Raw genomic sequence first — 24,219 nt, 5'->3', positions numbered from 1 at the left:
CTCCTAAACACCATGTAACTATTAAAGGCCAATAGTGCTCAGTAATTGCTAAACTGAGCCAGTTTCGGGATTTACTAGCTTTGCAATTTACTAATCAGTGTTTTACTGTAATGCTTGTGTCAGTATGGGTGCAGTTCCTCACTCCACGTCTTCTGCCAGGATATAAACAAGGAATGACCCCGGCATTGGCAGAGCAGGTGTATTACAGGTCGAGCAGGGAATCTCACCCGAACTGTGGATTCCAGGGACAGATTATCAGGGAATGCCACAAGTTAAGAGAAAGATGGATGGGATTCTGTTTTCTGGAAAGCAGAAGAGTGCTTTCTCCTTCACTTCTGCATGTCCTATGAGTCTTCCACATGTGTGAAAGAGAAAGAAGCAAATTTCTGAAATTATGTAAGGTCACTTTGGACCCCAGACCTCTCACCCCCTTCCTTAAAAGCATTTTGACAATAAACCTGTCGCTAAATAACAAAATCAGCATCTCCAAAGTCTGCTGAGGTCCCAGGGGGTAAAAAAAGTATCTTGCTTTATAAAATGTCCCAAGTTCAAGGCAAATGTTTTTAGAACCCACACTTAAGTTTCACCCTAGAAGCATGGCCTCATCTTAGAAACTCTGACTTGTGTGAGAATGATGACCATAGGGCAGGTGTTATTGGTAAGAAGAATTACAACTGGGAGAGCCTGAGAAAACAATTGAGACTATGGCTGATGGGCTTGGAGAAAAAACTGAGGCCAGGACTAAGAAGCTAGTCAGGTGGTCTTCCTTTTGCAGAAAGGGTTAAGCCAGATGAGATCATGCAAAAGACAGGACATAGGCAATTTCAGAGCCCACTGAAGAAGGCTAGTGTTCAAAAACGAGTTGATCATGGTAATGCGGGCTTGAGGTGGATTTGGTAGCGTCTGTGAGCATGGAGAGATCGCTGATGTGCTAGAAATATTAGTGGAAGGGGATACAGTTGATACAGTTAGGGCTCGAGTATGTGGCAAGTGATATGTGGAGGGACTCAGGGAGGTTGTTACCACTGTTCTCCGCGGAGCTGGCTTTTCTGTTGTTGTTAAAGATCTGATCCACATGATTCAAGATGAACTCGATCACCAATTGCTGGACTCGCACCTCCAGGAAAGCTGCATCTCCATTGCAGCCAACAGCCTCAATCTCCTTTGACCTGCACCAGGAGAAGAAAGAAGTACACTAGTACCCAACATTGCCACACATGGTCCCCTGGGAAGGAGGGAACTGCTTTCTTCCTTCTGGCATCACTTCCTTGACACAATCCGGAACAGGGATGTTTTCCCCACTTTTCTCCATCGCCTGTTTTCCTTCCTTCCCAAGCTTTTCCCTCTTTTCTCTCTCACCTCTCTTCGTTCCTTCCCCATCACTGTTATTTTTCCCACTTCCCTTTTACGTTCTTCATCAGCAGATAAAACTGTGACTCTCAAACTGCTCTCTTTTCCCTCCTCTGTGCTACTCCTTTAGCTCTTTCAGAGTTAGGCCTGAAAGACCATATAAGAACCTGCACACATTGCTTCCACATCCATACTTGATGCTTCAATCATCTCTCTAAGTGGGATTGAGAGAAATCCCTTAGAACCCTGCTCATGTCTTTTCCATGCTAATTTTTTCAATGCTTTGCCTTGTGTCCCAGTAGTCTCCTCACTGCCCTCCTGCACTCTCACATTCTCACTCTTGCTCTCAGTAAAGAAACATTCCTTATCTTGACATGCCAAAGTGTTGCTGAAGAAATTATCTCTGGGCAATGGATCCTTTGTAAAGTTAATGACTGGTGTGATAGATAATAGCTTGGGGCATTGCCAGGAGGATAACCATGTAAGGAGACTGCAGTTGCATTGCTTGCTACTTTCTTATCCTCCCTGGGACTTGCACTTACAATAAATTGCAAAAGGAAAAAACCTTCAGTTTTTCAACAAGGACAGATGCTGAAATGAAAATGTCTGAGTAGCAAATGCTCATTTTGATATTCAATAGAGTCAATATCTGATTCATTTTTGGAACCTGCTCTGCCTTTTTTGTAGTTTAAAAGAGAGATAACTCTTTAGAGAATTCTTTTTAGGCCTGAACCTCTCTTGCCAATGTCCGTCCTACGTGGCCTGCAGTCCCAAAGGCTCCTCCAGGCCTAGGCTCCCCAGTTCTGCCTGTGTCCCACTACTGCCCTGCAGCAGTCTTGGACTATCCCTGCATAGCTCACTCCTCTCAATAGACTGATATTGGGCAGAGGGGCTAGGAAGGGAATTTCATCAAGGTATAAAATATTTCAATAGAAATTTTTCAGATAATATTTTTTCTTGTTCTGCTCAGCTCTACATCATATCAGCAAAACCTCTGGCTGCCTCTCATCTGCGCCTCTCCCCTGTGCCAGGCAAAGCAAACATGAAAAAGTACCTGGTGATCTTGTGATCTGGCACTAGCTGCCATCTTAGGCCCATCAAGCTCACTTCACGTATGCTTAAGCAGATCTGGACACAGACTTTGATGTTACTGTTGTGTTGCCTTCCCTTCTGAGCCGTGCTCTCTCTCACTGCTCTGTTGTAGAAGCACTGTCACTGTTAGAAATGTCATTTCCGTTCCACAGTGATGAGCTAACTCCTCATTTTTAAATCAATGTGGTCAGGTTACAAATAACAGCTTAAAAAAAAAAAAAACCACAAGCTTCCTTGGATGTTGGCAGTAAGATCTCAGATTAGTCAACCTGGAAGAATATATTTTTTTAAAGAATTAAAGAATTTTTTTTTAAAGCCCTTTGTTCTGCCCTAATATTCCCTTTAGTTCTTCTGTTTGCTTCTGGCTTTGCATTTCCCTCAGTGGCTTGGCCTACAGGCTCAGGTGCTCATGCTCCCCTTGGAGCTCAGCATGGTGCTCTAGATGAGAGGACTCTCTACTATACCTGAGGAGATTGGGTGCCCACACTAATGCCAGGTTTCTTGTGTGCATGTTGGTCATGTTGCTGAAGGAGGCCAGGTGAGTCAGGTGCTTGATCAGGTATTCCAGCGTTCTGCAGTGGTTTGGTGTGAAGAGAGAAGAAAGCGTCAGGTCTCTCACCATGCACGTGGTGATATCTCCCGAGCTGCTAGCACAACGTAGCCTGAAATATGAGACCTGCTGATGGCTTTCCCTTCAGCTCAGGTGACAATGCCCATCTCCTGGGACAGCACATCTCAGAGTCAGCCCTGACCTCAGAGTCATTCCCTCCTCAAGCAGGGCAGTGTTTGCAATGGTACAATGGGCACCATAGGGCAGATGATTTACAGTGCCAGAATTTACATGGATTGGCAGTGAATACCTGAACAATGTGCTCTGGGCTGGCTGAGTGTGGAACATGACCCAAACAATCCTTAGTGTGATGGGTGCTATAAAGATGGCAGCCAGGTGGGAGCAGGAGGTGACACTGCATGCTGGCTGTGGAGGCTGAGGGCTTAGCACAAGCTCAAGTGCCTCCAGCAGATCAACTCCTCACTACACTACAGGACCCTGGCCAAGGGCATGGGGGGGGGGAGGGGAGGGAGGAGGGGCTCACATGGGCAGGGGGAGGGTATACAGCAGCAGGGAGAGGCCATTTAATCTCTAACAATGGCTGTTCAAAGATATTAAATGCCAGATAAAATGTCAGATTTGGAAATGTTGAGTGAACCTGTGGGAATTAACTTCTGGAAATTAACTTTGGTGCTGTTTCAGGCAAAATTTCCTGATGGTGAGGGTCACGAGACTCTTCCTCAGAGCCTCAATGGACACGTTCTCACCTGTAATGTGATGGTGGGAGCTCCTGGATGACATTTTGAATTCGTGCCAACTGCTCATCCTCAGGGAAGCGTGATACTGCTTCCTGTGGAGATACAAGGAAACAGTCCACCCTGGCAAAGAATTTAGGGGAAAAGGAAGAGGGATAAGGACAGTCACGTGAGACAGCCAGTCTCAGAGGGAGTGCTCTCTTGTTTCCTTACAGAACTATGGGTAGAAAAAGTTTGCATTCCTAGCACAGTTATTTTATGTCTCAGTACATCCTCCCCATACCTTGGGAGAAAGCGGTCAATGTTTGAGGTGGTGAGAGTCGAGGACTTAGGTCTGACTCAAAAACTACATTGAGAGCTTCAGTTAGCAGTTTTTTTTTTCTTTTGTTCTTTTTTCCCTTTTTGACTTGGGAAATGCTGGGTGCAACAGAGAGAGGGAAAGAGAGAAGTGAAAATAATGAAAAGAAGAAAAAAACTTTACAAATTTCTCCTGAAACTGTGTTAAAAATAAAATAGGTGTTTCAAGCCCTGTAATATGAAGGCAGCTTGGAGTTACATGTTCCATATTCATAAAAATAAGCAATATTATCTGTCATAAGAAGATAGCCGCACAGAGTAATTTGTGTGGGACTGCAGCTCTTGTGGTGGGAAAAGCCTTAGCAAAATCACTGTCCAGGTAGATTAATAAATTCTTATGCTCAGGGTTAGACTAGATTAGACAGAATCAAGGTTATACATCTTGGTCTTGAGCAAGTCACTACAGAGCAAGAGCTTAGAAAATGTGATAAGCTTTTGTCTGCATTCCTAGCAGTTTGCTGCATTGGTATTCATCTGTTCATCTATTCCCTTTCAATATTTGTGCTGTGAGAGGACAAACGACTAGCAACTTCAAACAATGCATGACTGTCTGGGAACCTCCTGCCTACTCTGCTGCCACTGAAGTTTGGAGCAAGTTCAAAGAAAGATGCTGGGACCCACGCTGCCAGCAGAAGTTTTGCCTACAGACAGACGTCAGCGCTGCTAGGAAAGGAAAGGAAGGAAATAACCCATCCCAAACCACCCGTTGCTTAAATATTACAAACCTGAAATTGCCTGCCACAACCAGAGAAGCATCATTATGTCCTTTCAATCACTACAACATCTGCACTAATGATTCTTCCATCTGTGTCCTAGTCACAGTTCTTTTACCCGCAAACCAGTCTTCATGCACAACCACCGACAAGCCAGGTATTGCCAGTTTTCAGGCCAGAGATGAATACAAATCATGTTTTATTCCCCAACACTGTGAACCAAGGTCTGTGTCCTCCAGCCTGAACTTACTCACTGGTGCCATGGCAAATGCCAGCAAGTAAGCTTGGTGTATGAGAGACATGGATACACTTGTTCTGCCCAAATTAAAGGTGGGTTAACTCCTTCTACTACTCTTTATCCGCAGCTACAGCAGGGGGCCAACTCCTTATTTTTGTCACAAGCCCACACTCACACAAATATCCCAGCATCACCCTTTCCAGACATCAGGAATCAAGCCTTTTAGCATCATCTATGTCACTTTACAAAGCTGCTAACAGGAGAATCACTAGTATAACTCATCCATAATCTGCAGTTTTCCTGACAAACTACACACACAGTTGCAAACTGACATAGCATGAATCAGGCCTCTACCTAGGAGAAGTCCCCTGCAGTAACGTGCCACAGGCTACTTGCAGATTCAAAACACCTGAATTGGAAAGGACAAGCTCTTTAGAGCTGAAAAGAGCTGACTATAAGCTTCATCTAAGCAGGAAATGAGCTTGTTTTGAGATTTGAAGTGATGCTAACCTTCCCCTTGTTTTTATTGTTATTCCACTGACACAAGGTCTCGGAAGCAGAGACAGGCTGAAATGAAAGACTCTGTCTGTGGTGAGGGTCTCATCAGGATGATTAGAAGCAGCCCTTTTGCTGCAACAAATAAAAATTAATGTTCTGATCTAAGCACTCAAAGTTAGGGAAATATAATCTCATAACTAATATTATTAAGAGAATTATAATTGTTAAAACTCTCATAATTTAATCCTCATTTCCACTGAATATTGAAAACTCTGAAATCTCTCCTTAAAAAAAAGCTTATTACCATCAGCACAGAAATCCTAAACACAAGAAGTCCTGTGATCTTCATACAAGATTTCCAGCTGAATAGGCTTGCCCAAAGATGGAGAAGGAGAAAAATACAAACTTTAGCCAATGCATCTGAAACATTTACACTTCAACTAGATTGTACACACTTTTTCCCCTCCTAGCGCCAATTTTCGTTCCCACATTTAACTTTCAGGTCTCAAAGACCTAATGCTTACACAGCAACTGCATACCAGCCTCTTTGAGGTCATGACCCATTCAAACCTCCAGCCACATTCTGACCCATATACGTTGTGCATTTTAAAACCAAGGCCATTTCCAAAACTTGGGATTCGAGGCTATACATATCAAGCAGCAGAATATGGCATTCAAGGAAGATCCAATAACTCCATTTATTGTATGTCTGTTAACCATGGTATGAATTCCTGTTCTTTATATTGTCACATTATAAGTGGGAAAGAACATTCTGAGGATGGCAGAAGGTGTCTAAAACACAATTAAAAATATTGGATATTTTTACTCCACTGATTATTCTCGGAGTGCACAATTTACAGGCCCTGGTTAACAAGTGGAATAGAGTCACAGACTCAAAGAATCACAGAGTGGTTGAGGTTGGAAGGGACCTCTGGAGATCATCTAGTCCAACCCCCCTGCTCAAGTAGCATTACCTAGAGCAGGCTGCTCTGGACCCTGTCCAGATGGCTTTTGAGTATCTCCAAGAATGAAGACTCTACAACCTCTCCGGGCAACCTGTTCCAATGCTCTGTCCCCCTCACAGGAAAGAAGTTTTTCCTCAGGTTCAGATGGAATTTCCTGTGCTGCAGTTTGTGCCTGTTGCCTCTTGTCTTGTCACTGGGCACCACGGAGAAGAGTCTAGCCCCATCCTCTTGACACCCTCCCTTTGGATATTTCAGATAAGATCCCCTCGCAGTCTTCTCTTCTCCAGGCTGAAGAGGCCCAGCTCTCTCAGCCTTTCTTCAGAGGAGACATGCTCCAGTCCCCTAATCATCTTTGTGGCCCTCCGCTGGACTCATTCCAGTAGCTCTGTATCTCTCTTGTACTGGGGAGCCCAGAACTGGACACAGTACTCCAGGTGTGGCCTCACCAGGGCTGAGGAGAGGGGCAGGATCACCTCCCTCCACCTGCTGGCAACACTCTGCCTAATGCACCCCAGGAGACCATTGGCCGCCTTGGCCACAAGGGCACACTGCTGCCTCATGCTTAACTCATTGTCCACCAGCACTCCCAGGTCCTTCTCTGCAGAGCTGCTTTCCAGCAGAGAAAGTAGAGAGAGAGAAAATGGGCTTGACCTTCTACAGCTGATTTGTTCTGAGGGAGTAATTTGTCACTCTCTGTTCAGGTTAGAACTAGCCAAGCAGAGTCAACATATCTATCCAATAAAACAAGCATCCGTCACCAGAATACAAGATGGCAAACTGGAGAGCATGAGAGAGCATCATTCTGCAAAGGCAAATATCCAGTGAGGTCATAACTGGGATGTTACAACCGTAAACTGGACATAGAGATGGCCAAAAATCCAATCCCTCCCTAGTCATTAAGAATTTAACTTTCTTTAGCCACGAATGTCTGAATCACTCTGGTGACTCAAAGTGGAGCCTATCCCACCTCAGAGAGCACTAGTGAGTCAGACAGGATGAGATTAACATGCATCCTTTACTCCTGCCAGCACTCTTCTGTCTAGGCACAGCTGCCACCATCCCGTGTTCAGACACCACAGACATATACACACACCCCTAGCATTTCTTCTGCTCCTTGGGGAATTGGTCTTTTTTTTTTTTTTCTTTCCTCCTGGTATCTGACTGTGTTTCTTGTCAGCTGGGTAACTCATTATAAATCCCTACTGAGTGGAGTTACATGAATAATGGATTTTGTGGCTGAGCGGACAAACTGAAAAGCTGGGAATAAAAAAAAAAAATCCTTTTTAGATCAATTCAAAGTGATACTATTTGGAGAGCTGGAACAAGATTTCAAAAATCAATTGTTCCAGATTGACCAAAACATCACATTCAACCAAAAGTGAAAGAAAAAAATCATTTAAGTTTGTGGCTGTTTAACCCTTTTCTGAAAACCTTTTTATTTAAGAGTGAGAGTGTTGATTTAAAGTTGAAATATTTCCTTTAGAAAGTATTTGTAAAAGAAACATTTGGACAGTTACAAAAGTGTTTTCCTTTTTGTTTTTGAATAAAACTATTTACCAAATGTATCTAACCCAAATCTGCAAGTCATCATCCCAAAACTGCACTTTTCAGCAAACATTCTTTCCTAAAAAAAGTTTCCATCTAAATCTTCATGTTTCCTTTATAGCACTTTTCTTTCATAAATCAGCACTGATAGCCAGAAAGACACCAGCCAAATATCTCCAGCAAGAAGGAGGCTCATCAGTTACTATGAATGGTAGAATAATACCCTGTATTTTCAAGCTCCTATTCATCCCGACTGTCTCTATTTTAGAGATCTCAATTTGAGGATATAGAAAGACTTTTCAGATCTGCTCAGAATTGTGACTGAAGTTTTGACTATACATCACCTCAAAAAACAGTCCAATCTTCCTTAAAATTTGGCACTGAAATATCAAGACACCTAACATTATTGCACATCTGTCAGGCAGTATAACAAGGTTAGCCAATTCCCATCTCATATTCCTCACCTCAGTTACAGCCTCTAACAGCTACCTGGCTTATAGCAGGTAGCTGCTTGAGTGGCTTCCTTTTGCATCTGCCCTACCCTTGCACAGGTGTGCCTGCCTCTTCCCACAGCGGGCAATAGGGAGTCTTTGGAGAGGGCCTTCTTCCTGTGTGGACCCCATGGCTCTCTCACATTGCCATCTGTCCCGTAGCAGCACCGCTTGGAAGTGCTTGATTCACAGCAGAGCCCATGCAGATAGCAACACCTGAAGCTAAGGCTGCCTGCCACTTCCCATTTCAGTTGGATATGATTTTGCAAAATGTCTTCTCTGCAATGTCTGACATTTTTGATGAAGTCTGTGCCCTCCACCTCCCAGCAAATGTCAAAGAGTAGGATGAGAAAACTTCTGAACAAAGGACGGATGTTTCTAATACTGCAAAAACAACTCTTCCCCTCCCCCACGCCCCAGTTGTTATAAGAAGCTGGTGAATGCTTTTAGCTGAAAATTCAGCATGTAAGATGACTGGATTAAAATTTGTTGGTGTCATAAACAATTGAAAATGGTTTTAGAATGGTAAGAACCAGGCAACCTCAATGACGTGCATAGCTTGCTGCACCACCTTATAATAAAATATTACCTGGCATCAAATTAGCCAACTCATTTAAAAATTCAGGCTTCCTGGTCTTATTTTGCTGCTCCCCATGGTCTGCTCCTACGATCCAACTGCATCTGTGTATACTCTACCGCTGTTTTGCAGAATGGACTTATTACTCTTTGAATTATAGTCCCTTTAATCAAAGATAGAGATTTCTGCTTGGCCAGTTGCCATTTTCCTCTGCTTTTTGTTTCCATGACATGATCGTGATGGACCTGATATGCCATAACTAGGAACTTGTGTCATCATTTGCACTCTGACAAACTAGGCGAAAAATGCTACAGGTGCAGAAAAGTTGGTGCTTTACACATGGGCTGAGCAATCAGTTTGTGCAAGTGTCAGGGACTGCAGAAGGAACAGGGAAAAGGAAACCACATCTCTGTGATTATCATAAGCCCCAGGTGATTCAAAAGACTGTCAGTGATGACTGTCATTAGACGGTACTGAGGAAAAGAAAGAGAATTAGTAATTTGGGGAGGAAGTGCAAAGTGGGGGGAAAGAATAACACCAAGGAAGTAAAGCAGTAAAAAATCAGAGAGCAAGACAAAGAGAAGAAAACAACAGGGAAACAGAGAGAAATAAACATGAAAACAGGGGGAAAGAATCAAGGACAGGGAAAGAGAGCCTGCACAGGAAGAGAAGGGAAGAGCACTGAGAAGTGTTTATACTGACACATGCACCAGAAACCAGGACATTAGAGTGAAGTCTAAACAGCTGTCATGGGAGAACCTGCAGCACATCCACACTCCTAGTTGGGAATGAGAACAGCAAGGGGTCTTACCGTGAATTTCTTGTAGAGCTCATAAGTGAGGAGAGGGTTGGGCAATTCCCTGAAGTAGAGCTTGCAGAGTGACCCCACACAGTGAATGTCCTGGAGATAAACTTCCCTTGTCAGGTCTGGGCATTGGTCAGAAACAAACTCTTGTCTGAAACAACGTAAAGATATAACAATGTGGACAAATAAAAGCTGTGGCAGCCCAGTACTTCACTCTGAGTTCTCTTCTACAGCCAGAGGAGAAAGCAAACTGGAAAGCAAAGATGTCTCTGTATTACCTGCAGCCTTGCCCAGATTGTCTCCTGGACTCAGAGCCCTAGGTCTCAACCAGCTTCTGGTTCTATGGATGGACCCCAAACTGACATAAAGAGATTGCTTTGTCTTGAAGTGAGAGAGAACAACTCAGCATTTGTGCTGAGACACTCCAGGCCTCCTTTCTCATTAATGGATTCAGAAGATTTTTCTCCTTGTCATGGAATAATCGCTGAAATGCTGTATTTCCCTATTACCACCTTTAGAGCCAGTTGCCTTTAGGCCTAGTATCCTCTTCACTGGGGCAGAACTATGTTAGCCCCAACATATGCCTGAGGGAATAACAGCAAAATGGTACTGAGCAGTGTCACTGAAACCCTCTGGTGCTTAAACAGATTGCCCTTACCTCAGCTTTTGTATGTTGGACGTCACTCCTGAGAGGCGGTAGATCCCATCCACAATGCCATGTGTCTCAATGAACTCTGCACAGCTCTTCAGCACATAGGGGACTAAGAGAGGAAAGGAAGGCAAGATCCCCAATGAATGAATACATACGGAGAGCCACAAGTCACCACAAAGGAGACAGTTTAATGCAACACCAGCAGAAGCGGTCTGCAGGACACAAGGAAGGGTACGGTAATGGGAGAAATACAGAGAAAACAAAAAATAAACTCCTCCTTCTCCCTCACAAAGTAGCCATAGCCAATCTACAGAGTGAGGCAGGAGGATGTGCTATGGCTCTACCACGCCACACTCATTGTCATTATGAAAATGACTGAGTCTGAAGTCACCAAAGTGTTGTCGGAAGAGAGGTAGGGCTTCTTTTTTTTCTCCCCCCAGAAAGAGAGGTAATTTCACTCTAATTGAAAGCATGAGGTCCTGGGAATCTCCCCCTTCCCCAAGACAGAGTTCCAGCCTTGCTGAATCAAGCCAAAAGGTCTCACTGGCTTGGATAAAAATCAGAGAAACATTCTCATTTCCATATAAGCCTACATACCCCGGGGTTTAGTGCTCATAAACTCCCACAGAGGGGGTATGAAGTTCAAATATTGACTAGATCTTCACACTGACAAAATCTGACGTTGCCTTCAAAAAAACTCCAGCAGCATAACCAGCCAAGGACTTGACACACCTTAAAACTGAGAGGAGCCTGAGGCACAACAGTTATATCCAGATCTGGATCCAAACTGAGTGTTTATTTTTTCCCATTATACAGGTATAGGAACCCCTCATGCTCTTGATCAGACCAAGCCTCCCTGTCCCCAGTACTATAACAACCCTAGCTATAACAATAACAGTAAGAGACTCCTTCCTTATTAGGTGCTAGAAACTACTCTGTATTTAATGCAATGTTTCACACAGTTATAAGCACAAAAGTCAGTAAATGCAGAAGTTAAAGCCCCTCACTGTAATGCTGACTCTGCTGCACTGTAGAGAAGAGAACAGATTAAGCCACACATTTGACAGGGAAACCAGCCATAGCAATTACAGCATATTTGCAACACCACAAAAATAATTTCTCTGGCTGGACCTTGCCTAACATCTTCTGCTCAAAATCTAGGAACATAATGATATATTAATGTATCCTTCATCATGGAGGATCCAAAGATAGCACTCCGGGGACAATCTGAACAAAAAGGAGCTGGTACATTGCTGTTTTTCTCATATGTGCCACTGAGGCCAGAGCCAGCTCACTGTTTCTCAGAAGTGTGGGCTAAACTGAATTTTGCCATTTCAGGAGTGAGAGGCTGGATAACCTGTGTCACAGGACAGGGAGCAGGAATGGTGGGGCCTGGCTTTGCTGGTCTCTCCTCTTGCTCTGGCCTCCCAGCCAGTAGCTGCCATCTTGGTCTAGAACCAGCACAACTGGATTTCCAAAGGGAAGAGCTCATACAAGGAGGCACCACTTCTCACCCAACAAGCTGATATGATTTATTAATGTCTTGAATGATGTAAGGATCTTGGGTCTGGGTTTTTTAATGCTGAATGTAACGATAGATTCCTCCATGCGTGTTCTCCTCCCAGAAGCAGAAAAAGTCCGATGAGAGCCACATAGAGGTGCATATCTTAGCAATCTATTCCAGTGTGACTTCTCTTCATTTTTACAGTGATTCTATGCCTGCCCCTACTAGGCAAACCAGGGCACAGTCTCCACTGAGGAGAGTTTCCAACCCAGTGTCTACCTCAGTGACACACTATTACTGAGCCCAGTCAGTCAGGGAAGTGCTACCCTTCCTCCTCTCTACTCTTACTGGTGGAGGTAAAGAAGTTCTTCCTGTGTGTATCCCTTCTCTTCTCCAGAGTGGTTCAACCCAAATGAAGGAATACACCTGTTTACTTGGAAATCTGAATGACCCAAACAGACTAATTCTCCTCAGTAGAGGTCATAGGTGTCCCTTCAGAACAAGAGGGAAAAATTTACTTGCTTTTAGCACAGGGATTCACAGTGCAGGTGCATTAAGCCACACTAAAAGCCCTCAGGCTGATTTTTAAGTCCCTCAAGACGATGAGCTAAGACTAACTAAAGCTCAGCTTCTGTTTGGGGCCTTAACCTATTACAACAATGTTCATGGGAAACCATGAAATCACCAAGAGAACAGGTGAGGTCAACAGAGTCAAAGCTTTCTCCACAGTAGCCACAGAGCTATAGGATTCCCTCCTCAAGGACTTTTTCACATCACTGCCTTCAGGAGGGAACATAGGAAACACTCCTTTCAGTACCTACAGCACCCACTTCCTAGAGCAACAAATGACGTGGAAGGAGACAGATAAAAATAGAAGCATGAAACTTCCTAAAAATCCTACCAAGAAAAGCCTAACTTCGTATTTGTGACATAGCAAGAAGGAGGACCTTATCTCTAATTATCCGTAACTGTAGTAGGGAACTCGGATCATATGATGATGAGCATGCTAGAAATAAAAAGACGGAAAGGAAAATGACTTCCAGCCTCTTCTTCATTCGTGTCTGTTCAGGCCATAAGGTCTTCGTGGCAGGAGCTACGCATACATGGCATATTAAGATTTCCTTCTTGGTTGGGACATCCAGGAATATATGTAATGTAAACAGCAAAAATCAAATCTAGACAGATCCATGATCACTTCAGATGCTTTTGGGTGGGAGAATGGGTGAATCACTCCTTGCTACATTGAAGAGGAATAATTAATTGAATGGAAAATTTATCTTAGCAGAAAAGCAATGTGACAAAGTATGTTAAAAAATAAAACAGCCTTTGATATAGACAAACCTCACACGACAGTGTCTAGCTAACACAAACGGAGTCCGTGCCTACAGCACCATTCGTTAGGCGCTTTTTAAAATCTCAGTGTAAAGGATAAGCCCACCAAATACATTGAGAAGTTGTTTGTTGTGACTAATTTGACCTCTTGAAAGTAAGACCTTTTAAATCACTCTTTCTTCTTCCTGAGTTTTACATTTCCTTGGGGGATAAATTAGGTCAAGAGGCTTCAGGCAGGAGGCAAACCTCTTATACACAAACTGGAGAAGGTTAGCTCCATCTGTTGCAGGCTGGTAAGCAAGTGAAGGGACCTGAGGGGAATAATCTGCAGCAAATGTATAAGATTTAACGCATTTTTAAAAGTGGGTGAAGACAGCATTACTGAAATATAGAGGCTTAGCCTGCACAATAGAGACCACCTTATAGACTGCCGATAGACAATATGCACCAAGCTCTGCCAATACCTCTTGCTCCTGCCCTGCAACACCCCCTGTTCCAGCTCTGGCCTTCTCATGATTCTCTGCCAGTGCCCTTTGCTCACCATGTGCATGACTTCCTGCCATACCAGGTCTTTGACTCTTACAAAGAGAAATAGCTCGTTATGCCAAAATGTGTGGTGGTTTTGTGATGTCAAAAAAATCCCACATAGGACCCATTTCACTCACAACCAAAAATTACAGACTTTGACCTCAGATCCCTGGAGGTGAAAGGACTGCATCAACTTCCTGTGGAGCAAGCCCCTAAATGCAGCACTTGTATGAAACTGGAGCACAATAAATGTTTTCTTTGAGCAAAACCTGTAGGTCTGAAATTCCTAAGCAGCTCTGATCTCCTACAAAGCTGACTCTTTAGGGTACTTGGGGGAGGCGAAGCTAAAGCAATAGTAAGCAGCTCCCTCACACCTCCAGCCTTCTCTGAGGTGGTTCAATTATTTCAGACATGCCTATTGAGGAAACCTGAACCAAAATGAAAGCTATGATCAACCCTGAATGCTGGGAAACTCGGACTCTAGTGTGCACTTTACAATGGGATTTTATCTGCATTACACGGTACACATAAATCACACACCAGTGTCTCCCAAAGGAAAATCAGATTTGGATGAGGACTTTGCAGCAGGGGTTGCTCTGTGTGTGTGTGTGTGTGTGTGTGTGTGTATGTGTGTGTGTGTGTAGGCACTGAAAGAGAGATTGGGGAGGGGGTGGTTTCTAATCTTCACACTTCTATAATTAAAACTGTGCTGGAGGCTTGAAAGTTGGAAGAGGCAGCTGGTGTCACACAGACCCGCTTGTTCTGCCAGACAGCCAAACTGTCCTCATTTAAAACTACAATAGAAACCAGATGCGGGAGGAGAAGAGAGTATGGAGCAAAGCATCAGTCAGAAGGGAAATTGAGTTATAAACATACTACACACAAAAGACAATACTTCTCTTCCCCTGGACAAAAATAAACCCGAAGGACAGTCACAGTAACTAGTTCCACTCTTACTGGATATCACCAATGGAGCTCAGCATATGCAGGCATTCACCTTCACCTGGGCCTTTTCCATGAACGCAGGACATGTTATCTTCTTTACATGCGCATGCTCCTCCTACTACAGCCAGGTATTATGTCTCCTTCCCATCCCAATCCCTTGGGCTTCCAGTACAAGCAATGTGCACTGAGCCTCTTGCCTCTCAGTGCTGCAGGGAGGGGGATCTGTCCCTTCTCCCGCCTCTTGCAAACCACTACGCTACCATCCTGCAAACCTCCCCACCAGAAAGCAAGCTGCTCTAACTATTTGCCTGCCTGGCAAAGGCTTGATCTTGCACAGGGCCAAGCACTTGGGATCAAAACCAGCAAGACCTTTAAGTCTTGCTACAGCACCAAGCAGCCTCACTAGAGTCAACAGAAGGGACGGAGACTAGCCTCCTGGTCTCCCACTAAAATCAGCAAAGAGAGAGAAAGACCCTGGTCCAGCAGGAGACACAAGCAGCGGCCTAGGAGGTGTTCAGTGTTGCCTTCTAGAAGAAACTCTTTGTCTCCACAAACTACAGAAGGATCCTGGGGAGGCTGCTAAGTTAGGCACCAAAATTAGACAGTATGAATACTGTCCAGTAAGCCTGTGCTTGAAGTTAAGCATGTGCTAACCTGGACTAGGGCATGTGTCCAGAGTACACAGAACCTAATAGGACTGAATACTGCCACAGGCCTCATTTTTCTCTTTATACTTCCGTTGTTCTCTCAAAAAGCTCCTTCAAGGGATAAAAAGTAAAAGTGGAGCTACTGGGGTCTTCTTACAGGTCAGTCTAGCATCAGGGAGGAGGTTTCATGTCTTCTCTAATTTTATTTTAATTTCAGTTAAAGTAACGAGAGGGACAAACTCTGACTTTTCATTTTACCTGAAACGTCAACATTTTGATGTTTGACTTGAGGGAAATTGTATTTTTTTTTTCAGAATTTCCCCCAAAGAATGAATCCCACGCAAAAAAAAAAAGTCCTGGACGTTTTTGCTTCACCATTTTGATTTTGTTATGTATTAGATTTTTTAAATTGTCCTCCATTCCCCTCAATAATAGTGCATGCTTCATATCACAGTATGTCAAATCATGAGACTATAAAGGTTAAAACAGTCTCTTGTTTCAATTTAAATTATTAAGTTAGGAGATATTTCCCTCTAGAAAATAAGTGTTTCAGTCTGTAGAAAGTAAAAGCTGCCATTTTTACATATAAAAATAAAAAAATAGTACATATTTTAGAACATACTAATATATTAACTTGGCCTCCTAATCACAGGAAAGGAACAGCATTGTGTAAATGGCAACATACTTGAGAGTGACTCTCTCTGATGTGACTTATATTTTTGTATTTCCTGACTGTTCCTACTTTAAATCACGAGCTTTAATGCTGATTCACTAGATTCTTTATGCTGATCATGTCTGATTTTCACTAGGCGTAAGGTTGGCTGAGAAACAGATTCCAGAGAAGCTCAAACTGTGCTCTCGCCCTGCAGCTCGCTCCAGCCTCAGTTCGCCCTGGCTGTTAGGACTCCAGATTGCTTCCCGATTCATAACCCTCATCTGCGGCAGCTAAGACTAAATCCTGCCTTGTCCCCGAGGTGTCATCCCCTCCGCCCTCCACAGCCTCCTTGTCAGCAGCCTGAGCAGAGGCTGGGGCCCAAAGGGGCCACAGCGTCCGAGTTCCCCTGCGGAGATGAAGTGTGTTGGCAGGGCTGGGGATAGGGAAGGTTTGCCCTGCCTACGTGTAAACGCTACAAGGACAAACAGAGGGCTTCAGTCTCCAGGGCTGTCTGTGCAGACTTTTCACCAGCACTAAATTCATTTTATGGAAGAAGAAAAAATAAACTGTCTCACCATCAAATCCCAATGTTTGGTTTGGCTGTGAGCACCGAGCTACCACCCCCCCACACACACCTGTGTTTGAATAGCATGAGATAGCTAAACAACATCAAATACATTTAAAAACAAATCACCTTGTTAGAACCCTCCTCGCCTCTTCCCCCTTAGCTGCCATAAACACAGTTAAAAAAAGATGAATAGCTGGCGCCAAGGTGATCCTGTCTGCACAGACAACACAACTGAATCACCATATAAGTCACACACTTCATATTTTTTTTTCCCTTCACTTCTGTGGGAAACATCTCTGAAATGTCATAAAGGTTAGCACAACAATGTCTTTCCCCGTGATGAAAGCACCGTCCTGAATTCAGTTGTGAATTTGGTGAGCAAAGACATGCAAAAAATGGACCTCAAATCTGGCAGATGCTGCGAGGCACAGACCTCAACAGACTGGAGGGGGAAGTGGAAATGCTGGGCACCACTCAGGATGTGGCACGTTGATTTCAAGCACATGCATTTCAACACAGCCTGCAGGCCCAGTTTATCTCTGATCAAAGTCAGTGACACCTATCAAGGATTTTTCCCACTGATACTGTACCCATCTTACATCTAACAGCGAAAGAAGACCTGTTGAAACATCTGATTTTCCAGAGCAGATCTGACAACTGTGAAGTGCCAGGCAGAGGTGAGAGAGCCCACAACAGCCATGGTCAGCTGACTGATGATGCATATACCAAAGAAAGCCTGAGAGTTGAAAGCATTGCACAAGCAGATATTGGGCGCTCACTCTCAACAGCAGTAGTCACCAAACTCCTCTGAAATGTCCCAGCTGGCAAATTCTGTCATGCAAGGCACTTTTGAAAAGAGATTGTACTAAATACTAGAACAGGCTTGTTAGGGAAACATCCTGCTGTGGGTTTCCTGCAAAAAAGTCTAGATAACCTAACAGGATATCTCCACTCCTAACTTTTATGCTTCTGTGCTACGGCCACCATGGAAAACAGGGGCTTGGATTCTCTAGGGCAGGTCAATGAGCTGTACATGGCCTCAGGTAACCGTCTGAATCCTAACAAGTCTCATCCCTCATATGTTAGGTTGGATATTGTACAGGGTTTTGCTCACCACAGCACGAGCATTTTGGGCAATTAATTCTGAACATTAGTGCAACAGTACAGTTTTCACTGTCTCAGAAAAGGGACTCAGGTGTAAGTACAGAAAAGATCAGAAAAGCTTTGAAGCTGTATATAATGAATTGACCTCCCTCTTGGTACTATGAGAATACACAGGCCGTGAGCCAGAGGTCCTGCCATTAACCTTGTTTCTGATGACACATACTGCAAACAATGTCCAATTCAAAGGCTGCATCAGAGGCTGATGGACTACAGGAGTGAGCCAGGCAATACGGATGCTGGGTCACAAGGGAGCTGGGAGAAGCAGCTTGCAAGAGAACAGTGCAGGCAAATGTTGAGCATTGGGATGGATGGCTGCTGATGTGGCTCCATTTGAAGTCTCTTGAGTGCCCACTGTCTTTCATTCAAATCGATGAACAAGTCCACAGACTGCAGGTGTCACACTACTATATCGTGTTTTTTCTTCCTTTCTTCCCGTCTCTTCTTCAGCATGGACAAAGATGTAAGCCACGCTAACCTACTTTACTGTTGGTAACAAAGCAAAGAAAATACAAATGGATTTCACAAATGTTTTCTTTCTCTCAACAGCCTATATGTTTTAATCTGCAAGGGCATCAGCAGCAAGTTAGATAACAAACAAGCCATCGTCTCTGTGCTCCCCCTGTGCTTGCTAGATGATGCAGTTTTGCTAAGCCTCTTACAAACAGTTCCCAAAAGATGCTCGGAGGGACTAGTAAGCTATTACATCCATTTCTTCATTGTAAAAGGCATGTGGAAGCCGACATCCCCCTTGATGTGTGGGATCTCTTAAACAGGACTCTTAGAATCCTTGAGCCCGGAGACGGGCAATGCAAGGCACTCAGGATCTATTCCATTCCTGGCTGTCAACATTAGTTTGTTCCTTAGTCCTTTCTGACTTAGATTTTAGTGTGCCAGACAGTAGAGATTCTATGTTTCTCTTTATAAGACAGCCCTTTGGGGCTGTTGGAAAAAAATTCTGGGTGCTTAGAGCTTGACAAGCATCTGAAAACTAACAGCTATTAGTTAAATAGTTTTAATATCCTCTGTATTGTGCCGTTCATATGCACATCATGATACTGCTATTATCCTATTGGTAAAGAGACAAGATGAAGAAATGGGATGGACAGTTGTCACACGAACTCTGGATTCTGGTGCTGCAGCGAAGTGGGCTGTTCTGCAATGCTCTCTCTGCTCTTTCCCAGCGAAGTACAGTTGTCCCTTTGAACGCACAGGGGCTGCAGATAGGCTGGAGTCCTATCAGTACTCATTTGCAAGCTTATGTGACAGCCATTCCCAAGCTTTAAAGCACAGATCCAGCTGTGCCAGTTAATGCAGAATGGCAGTGCCAATCTTATAGCTCAGCTATGTGAAAAGGAGAACGGGAGAAGTGTTCCAGTGAAAGCCCACATTAATGTTTGATAGCAAGGCATGAAGTAACAGAGAAGTAGGTCCTGGATCAAGTGTTCACATGGATGAAGAGTTGTGTGGCTGCATCTCACACCACATATTTATATTTGAGGTTAGGGCTTTCTTTTCTGCTTATTTTGCCCTTTGTCACAGTGATGGACTGATGCAGAGTGACACTAGATTATGCAGCAATGTTCTTTCACTCAGGCTTCTCACTGATATGGCCTCTGGGGCTCTCCTGGTGAAGTGTGGATACAGCAATTTCCAAAGTTTATTCTAAATGGGCTGTTTTACAGATAGCCAATGACTTAGGGCAAAGAGCGGATAAAATTGTTGAGGATCATTATACAGAAAGACAGATGAGGATCCTAAATACAAACCCCTGAAGGCTACAAATGAGAAGTGAAAAGCAATTGCAAATAGACTTCTGAGAAAAAGTAAATAAGGCTTTCTGATGTCAAATCTAATTGAAAACAAACATGTGAAGGCACTAGCAATAATCAGTCATTATATTTTAGAGCAAAACACTATAAAATCTGTTCCATTTTTGCTCAGTTGCTGAGACATATATTTAGGTTGTGTGTTTTCACGGCAAGGCTGTCTGGGCCTGACCCAAAGAACCTCACTCATACAAAAATCCCATTGACTTAAGCAGCATTTTTCACAAGAGTCAAAAAAGCCTTTTGTCCCAGTTCTCTCTTGTCTCATACTGTGGCATTCAAATACTAGCAAACTAGGTGTAGGACTTGTATAAGCATTTGCACCAGTTTTACAGGGACATAAAATGATGACATGGAGTACAACACAGAGTGGAGAATTAAGACTGCTGCTGTCAGTGGAAGGTCACTTATAGTTGCTCCTCCCAGCCCTGGTTAGGGAGGCTGAAAACAAGTTAGTCGTTATTTGAAGAGGATTAAGCTGTGGGTGACTTGGATTGCTGATGTTTGATGGAGTTATGTTGTCTCTACCAACCCTAAGTAACAGTGTCCAGGCCATATGATCGCCACAGACTGTGGACTTGGGTTCTGTGTCTGAGCAGAAGCAACAGTACTACCTGGTCAGACACACACATACCTATGTGTATAAAGAAATATATGCACACATATATATGTAGGTAGATGTGTGTGTGTATATATATGCATACATATACGTGAATGTGTATATTTATACACATGTATTTATACATATACACACATATGTTCATGTGTGTATGTGTGTACGTGTGTATATGTGTATGTGAGAGGTTTCATGTACATTATCAGAAAATTCTTGTGAGAGAAGTAGATTCTCTGAATACAGTGTCAATTTAAAGCTTAAGACCTAACAGTGGTATTTACAGAGCCAAAAGTCCCAAAAGTCTTGCTAGGCTGTAATTACAATTCTCACCCAGTCAGCCTACCTCACTGGTGGGCGTATTGCTCCCTGCTGGTGCTCCTGCTCGTTGAAGCTTGCTCAGCCGGCCAGAGAACAAGCCATTGCCACACGCACTGCTGCTATGCTCAGAGTCCCTTCCCCAGCAAAGTGCATTTAGCTAGTGCATTGCTCTGCGTATCATTGCTGTGCCAAAGGCCTTCCTGGCTAAAGCGTTCTCAGCCAAGGGAAGCTGTTGGTTTGGGGGTGAACCGCTCAGGCGTGCATGGATTTCTACCTCAGCCGGTCCAGAACCAGTCTCAGTGAATTGGTTTCACTCAGCAGCTTAGTTAAGAAGTGTGGCCCATGGAGAGGGACCGTTTTGGCTGTACCTTTTCACCTTCAGATGACACAGTCCTCTCAGGTGTACCTTAAAAGCCTTGATTGCAGGGATTGTATTTTCCTTTCCATACACCAGGGAGCATAAAGAGTTCTCAAATAAGCTGCCAAGCAGCCTGGCTCCAACACCTGGATGTGGGGCTGCACCTTCAGGGCTTCTTTCCGAGACAGCAGGGAACACAGTCCTGCTCCATCTGCCAGCCTTGTGGCAGGTCAACACTCAGCATATGTTGCAAAAGGGCAGCCCTCTCCCACTGAACCCCACAAGGATCATCAAGGACAGCCCAGGAGGTAGAACAGCATTTGCGGAGAGCGTTGCACAGCCTCCAAGTCTTCTAAAGACTGATGTTGGGCTGGTATTTTTTGGAAGAAAAGATCTCCTACCGTGCTGTTTGTGGCTGCCTCTACTCCAGGACTTTTGCACAAAAATGCTGAGATACACCCAGACCATAAGGCATAGTTTCTCCAAAGCATACCTGCAAGGCCTGTACCTCAGTAACTGCTTGGCCAAAGGGTAAAGGTATCAGGACCAGAAACGGATACCTTCAGAAGGTCAATAATAAAAAGGGGTTCAATATAGCTCTTACAGTCAGTCATAAAAGGGGAAAGAAACACAGTTCAGTTAAATATGATGGCATAATGCTGTTTCCTTTTTCCCCAGAATGGCTTCCATTTCCTCACCTGGTAGGGATAAGTTAAGAAGGATATCTATATGCTACTCCTCTTTGTATTCCCAGGCCCCCAGTGGGAGGAGATGTCCCCATGACTTTTCTCCCATACATATATTCCCCCCTTTCCACACTGGATACAGCCTCCACCTCCCTTCAATCTCTCAATAAATATGCATGTCAAGGGTTATCAAGCTGAGGGACATTTTCAGTGCTAGCAGTGGAAAAAAAGTAATATCCAACTGTTTTACAAAAGTAGTAAATCTAGTCACTTTGCAATTGCACTGCACAGTTTCCAAGTCCCCAGATTCCTGATATATTCCATATTTTGCTTTTTATTTTGTTTTCCATTTGGCAAGGGACAGGCTCTGAACCAGTGTGAAGAAAAACAACCGTTCTTTTTTCTTTTTTTCTTTTTTTTTTTTTCACTGTGCTATCTCTGCTCCAAGTCAGACCAGGTAGTGCTTATCATTTCCTCTGCACCACAAACACCAGCGTGCATTCATTTCCTGCTGGCCAGTCCCAAACTACAAGCTGACATTGTTTTCAAGGCCTCTCTCACTTGGACGCAACAGCAGTTATGCCGCACAGCTCTTCCTGTTGATGTCAGGCCTTTCTTCCTCCCAAAGCAAATGGACTTCCTGCCAGCATATGTATCCTTTTCCATGAGGACTAGCAGGAGCCATTTTCCTACAGAGCAGCTGAAAAAAAAAAAAAAAGTAGCGGAGACAGGGCTATAATGGGGAGGAGCAGGGGGGGACTTTTTTTCCTCACAATGTTGAAGAACCTTAGGAGATATCTGGAGCCCCTCTCAAATAAGGAGGAGAGCAAGGAAAGATAGGAGGTCAAAACAATAGAACGATGTCTCAGGGATGCCAGCGTTTGCAAGTACCAGAGAGATCGTGTGTTAGCAGAGAACATCAGAGACTAATTACAGCTGCCGATTTCCCACTGCTAAGGAATGTGAGCTCACAAAACAAAAGCTACAGTCACAGCCCCCATGCTCCAACGGCACTGTCATAAGCTGTGGGACACAAGACCTTTACACTAGAACATTGCCTTCGTTTTCATTCTTTCAAACGGAGGTATCTCCGCTGCTGCCAGTAGCGTTTCACCAACAGTGGTGATACTGGATGCTGATTGCAGAACGTGGCTCATGCCAAGCAGAAGCCCTTTAGCCTTACACCCAGCTCCTCAGACTGCCACCGTGTCGGCCACTGCCCCAGCGGGGGAGGGAAAACCTAACCTAACACCATTTTTGAGCTCCCTTGGTCCATGGCGCTTCAGGGTTTGCATTTATCCCACTGGGAGAAGCTGATGGGCTTCCCCAGCTCCCAGCAGGAGGTTATCAGTTTGCTGGCAACTGTGGGCAAGATCATCCAGGTGAGGCGTTCCCAAGCGCACCTCTGGCAAGACTCGCTGTGTGAGCACTGGCTAATAGGTGCAGAGAAGGAGATGAGTGCAGAAGAATGTATTTGCACTGCCCTTCGCACAGTAGGTCTGATGGCTTGAGGCATCAAATACCGTAAACACACCCCGGACAATACTAGGCTCTGCACTGTATAAGCAGCAGCCCCGGCACATGTGATCGCAAGCTGCTTCGCAGCACCGACATACAACAGGGCAGCGCACAAACGGCACAGCCAGCCTCAGCAAAGGCATTTCCTGCCCTCCGGAGAGCTTCAACAGCACAGCTCCCGCCGCCTCCGGCCAGGGCGAGCAGCTGGCTTGCGCTAGGGCACGTTCCCCTGCAAACAGAGGTTTGCCCTACCTAGGGAATGACTGGGGAAATAGAGCCCTCCAGCATTTTCTATACCTACAACTACTGCCAAAACAAGGGAAAGTGTTTTACTATGGGGCCTGATGCCTGGCAATAGGACTGATCCGTTAGAGTCTCGACTACTGCTCCTAATGGTCCTCTGAGATGGGTTTGATCTATATTTTAAAAGAATATATAGTTATAAAATGATTTTCCTCTTTTTCTCGTATCTGTTCCCTGGTCTCCTCCTTGTGTCATTGTACAAACTAAAGAGTTATATTTTCAGTCTCCTTTAGCCGAGTGTAAGTTGCCACAAAGGTTGACCAAATCACTCCAGCTTTATGCAATTGTAGCCATCAGCTACAATTGGCCCCAACTCTAGCAGAGCCAGCAGAGCTGCAAGAGAATGAACTGGAGCTCAGTTTCCCTCCCAAGCAGTAATCCTTACTCAAGGTGCGACTGCAAAATCTTTATTGCTGGCGAGCGTGTGCGATGCAAAGGAAAAAGCCCACCTACATTCTCACAGCAGAAGTTGGCCAGGGCGGATGAAATTTGTAGCACTGACGTTTCGGAAAGCCTCCCGAGCGCAAAAGCCTCACTGTGGGACCATTCGGAGCCCAGCCCTGCACAGTTAAACTCCCCTGGAGCTTTGCCACTGCTTGCACATGAGTAGGATGCAGCACCAGAAGAGAAGGTCTCCCCATGCTATTTACAGTGCTCCAGCCT

The 24,219-nt window shown here is 44.4% G+C and overlaps 1 protein-coding gene across 5 annotated transcripts in view; it reads right to left on the bottom strand.

Annotated features, from left to right (window-relative positions):
- The window catches only part of ARHGAP31 (Rho GTPase activating protein 31), a 64,639-nt gene that overhangs the window by 15,869 nt on the left and 24,551 nt on the right, over positions 1-24,219 (bottom strand). For 3 of the 5 annotated variants that reach the window (XM_068958719.1, XM_009675207.2, XM_068958745.1), the window contains exons 2-6: positions 10,595-10,697; positions 9,943-10,087; positions 3,760-3,842; positions 2,907-3,014; positions 1,024-1,169 (exon numbers count right to left, since the gene is read on the bottom strand). In XM_068958719.1, coding sequence (XP_068814820.1) covers positions 1,024-1,169; positions 2,907-3,014; positions 3,760-3,842; positions 9,943-10,087; positions 10,595-10,697 — 585 coding nt within the window. Of the gene's footprint in view, positions 1-1,023; positions 1,170-2,906; positions 3,015-3,759; positions 3,871-9,942; positions 10,088-10,594; positions 10,698-24,219 lie in introns of all 5 variants that reach the window. The other 2 variants (XM_009675208.2, XM_068958736.1) reach the window with 1 other exon arrangement.

This window comes from Struthio camelus, chromosome 1, assembly GCF_040807025.1.
Source record: "Struthio camelus isolate bStrCam1 chromosome 1, bStrCam1.hap1, whole genome shotgun sequence".
Classification (NCBI taxonomy): Eukaryota; Metazoa; Chordata; class Aves; order Struthioniformes; family Struthionidae; genus Struthio; species Struthio camelus.
Note: the sequence above shows the minus strand (reverse complement) of the source record. Positions and strands in the feature narration are given on the sequence as shown.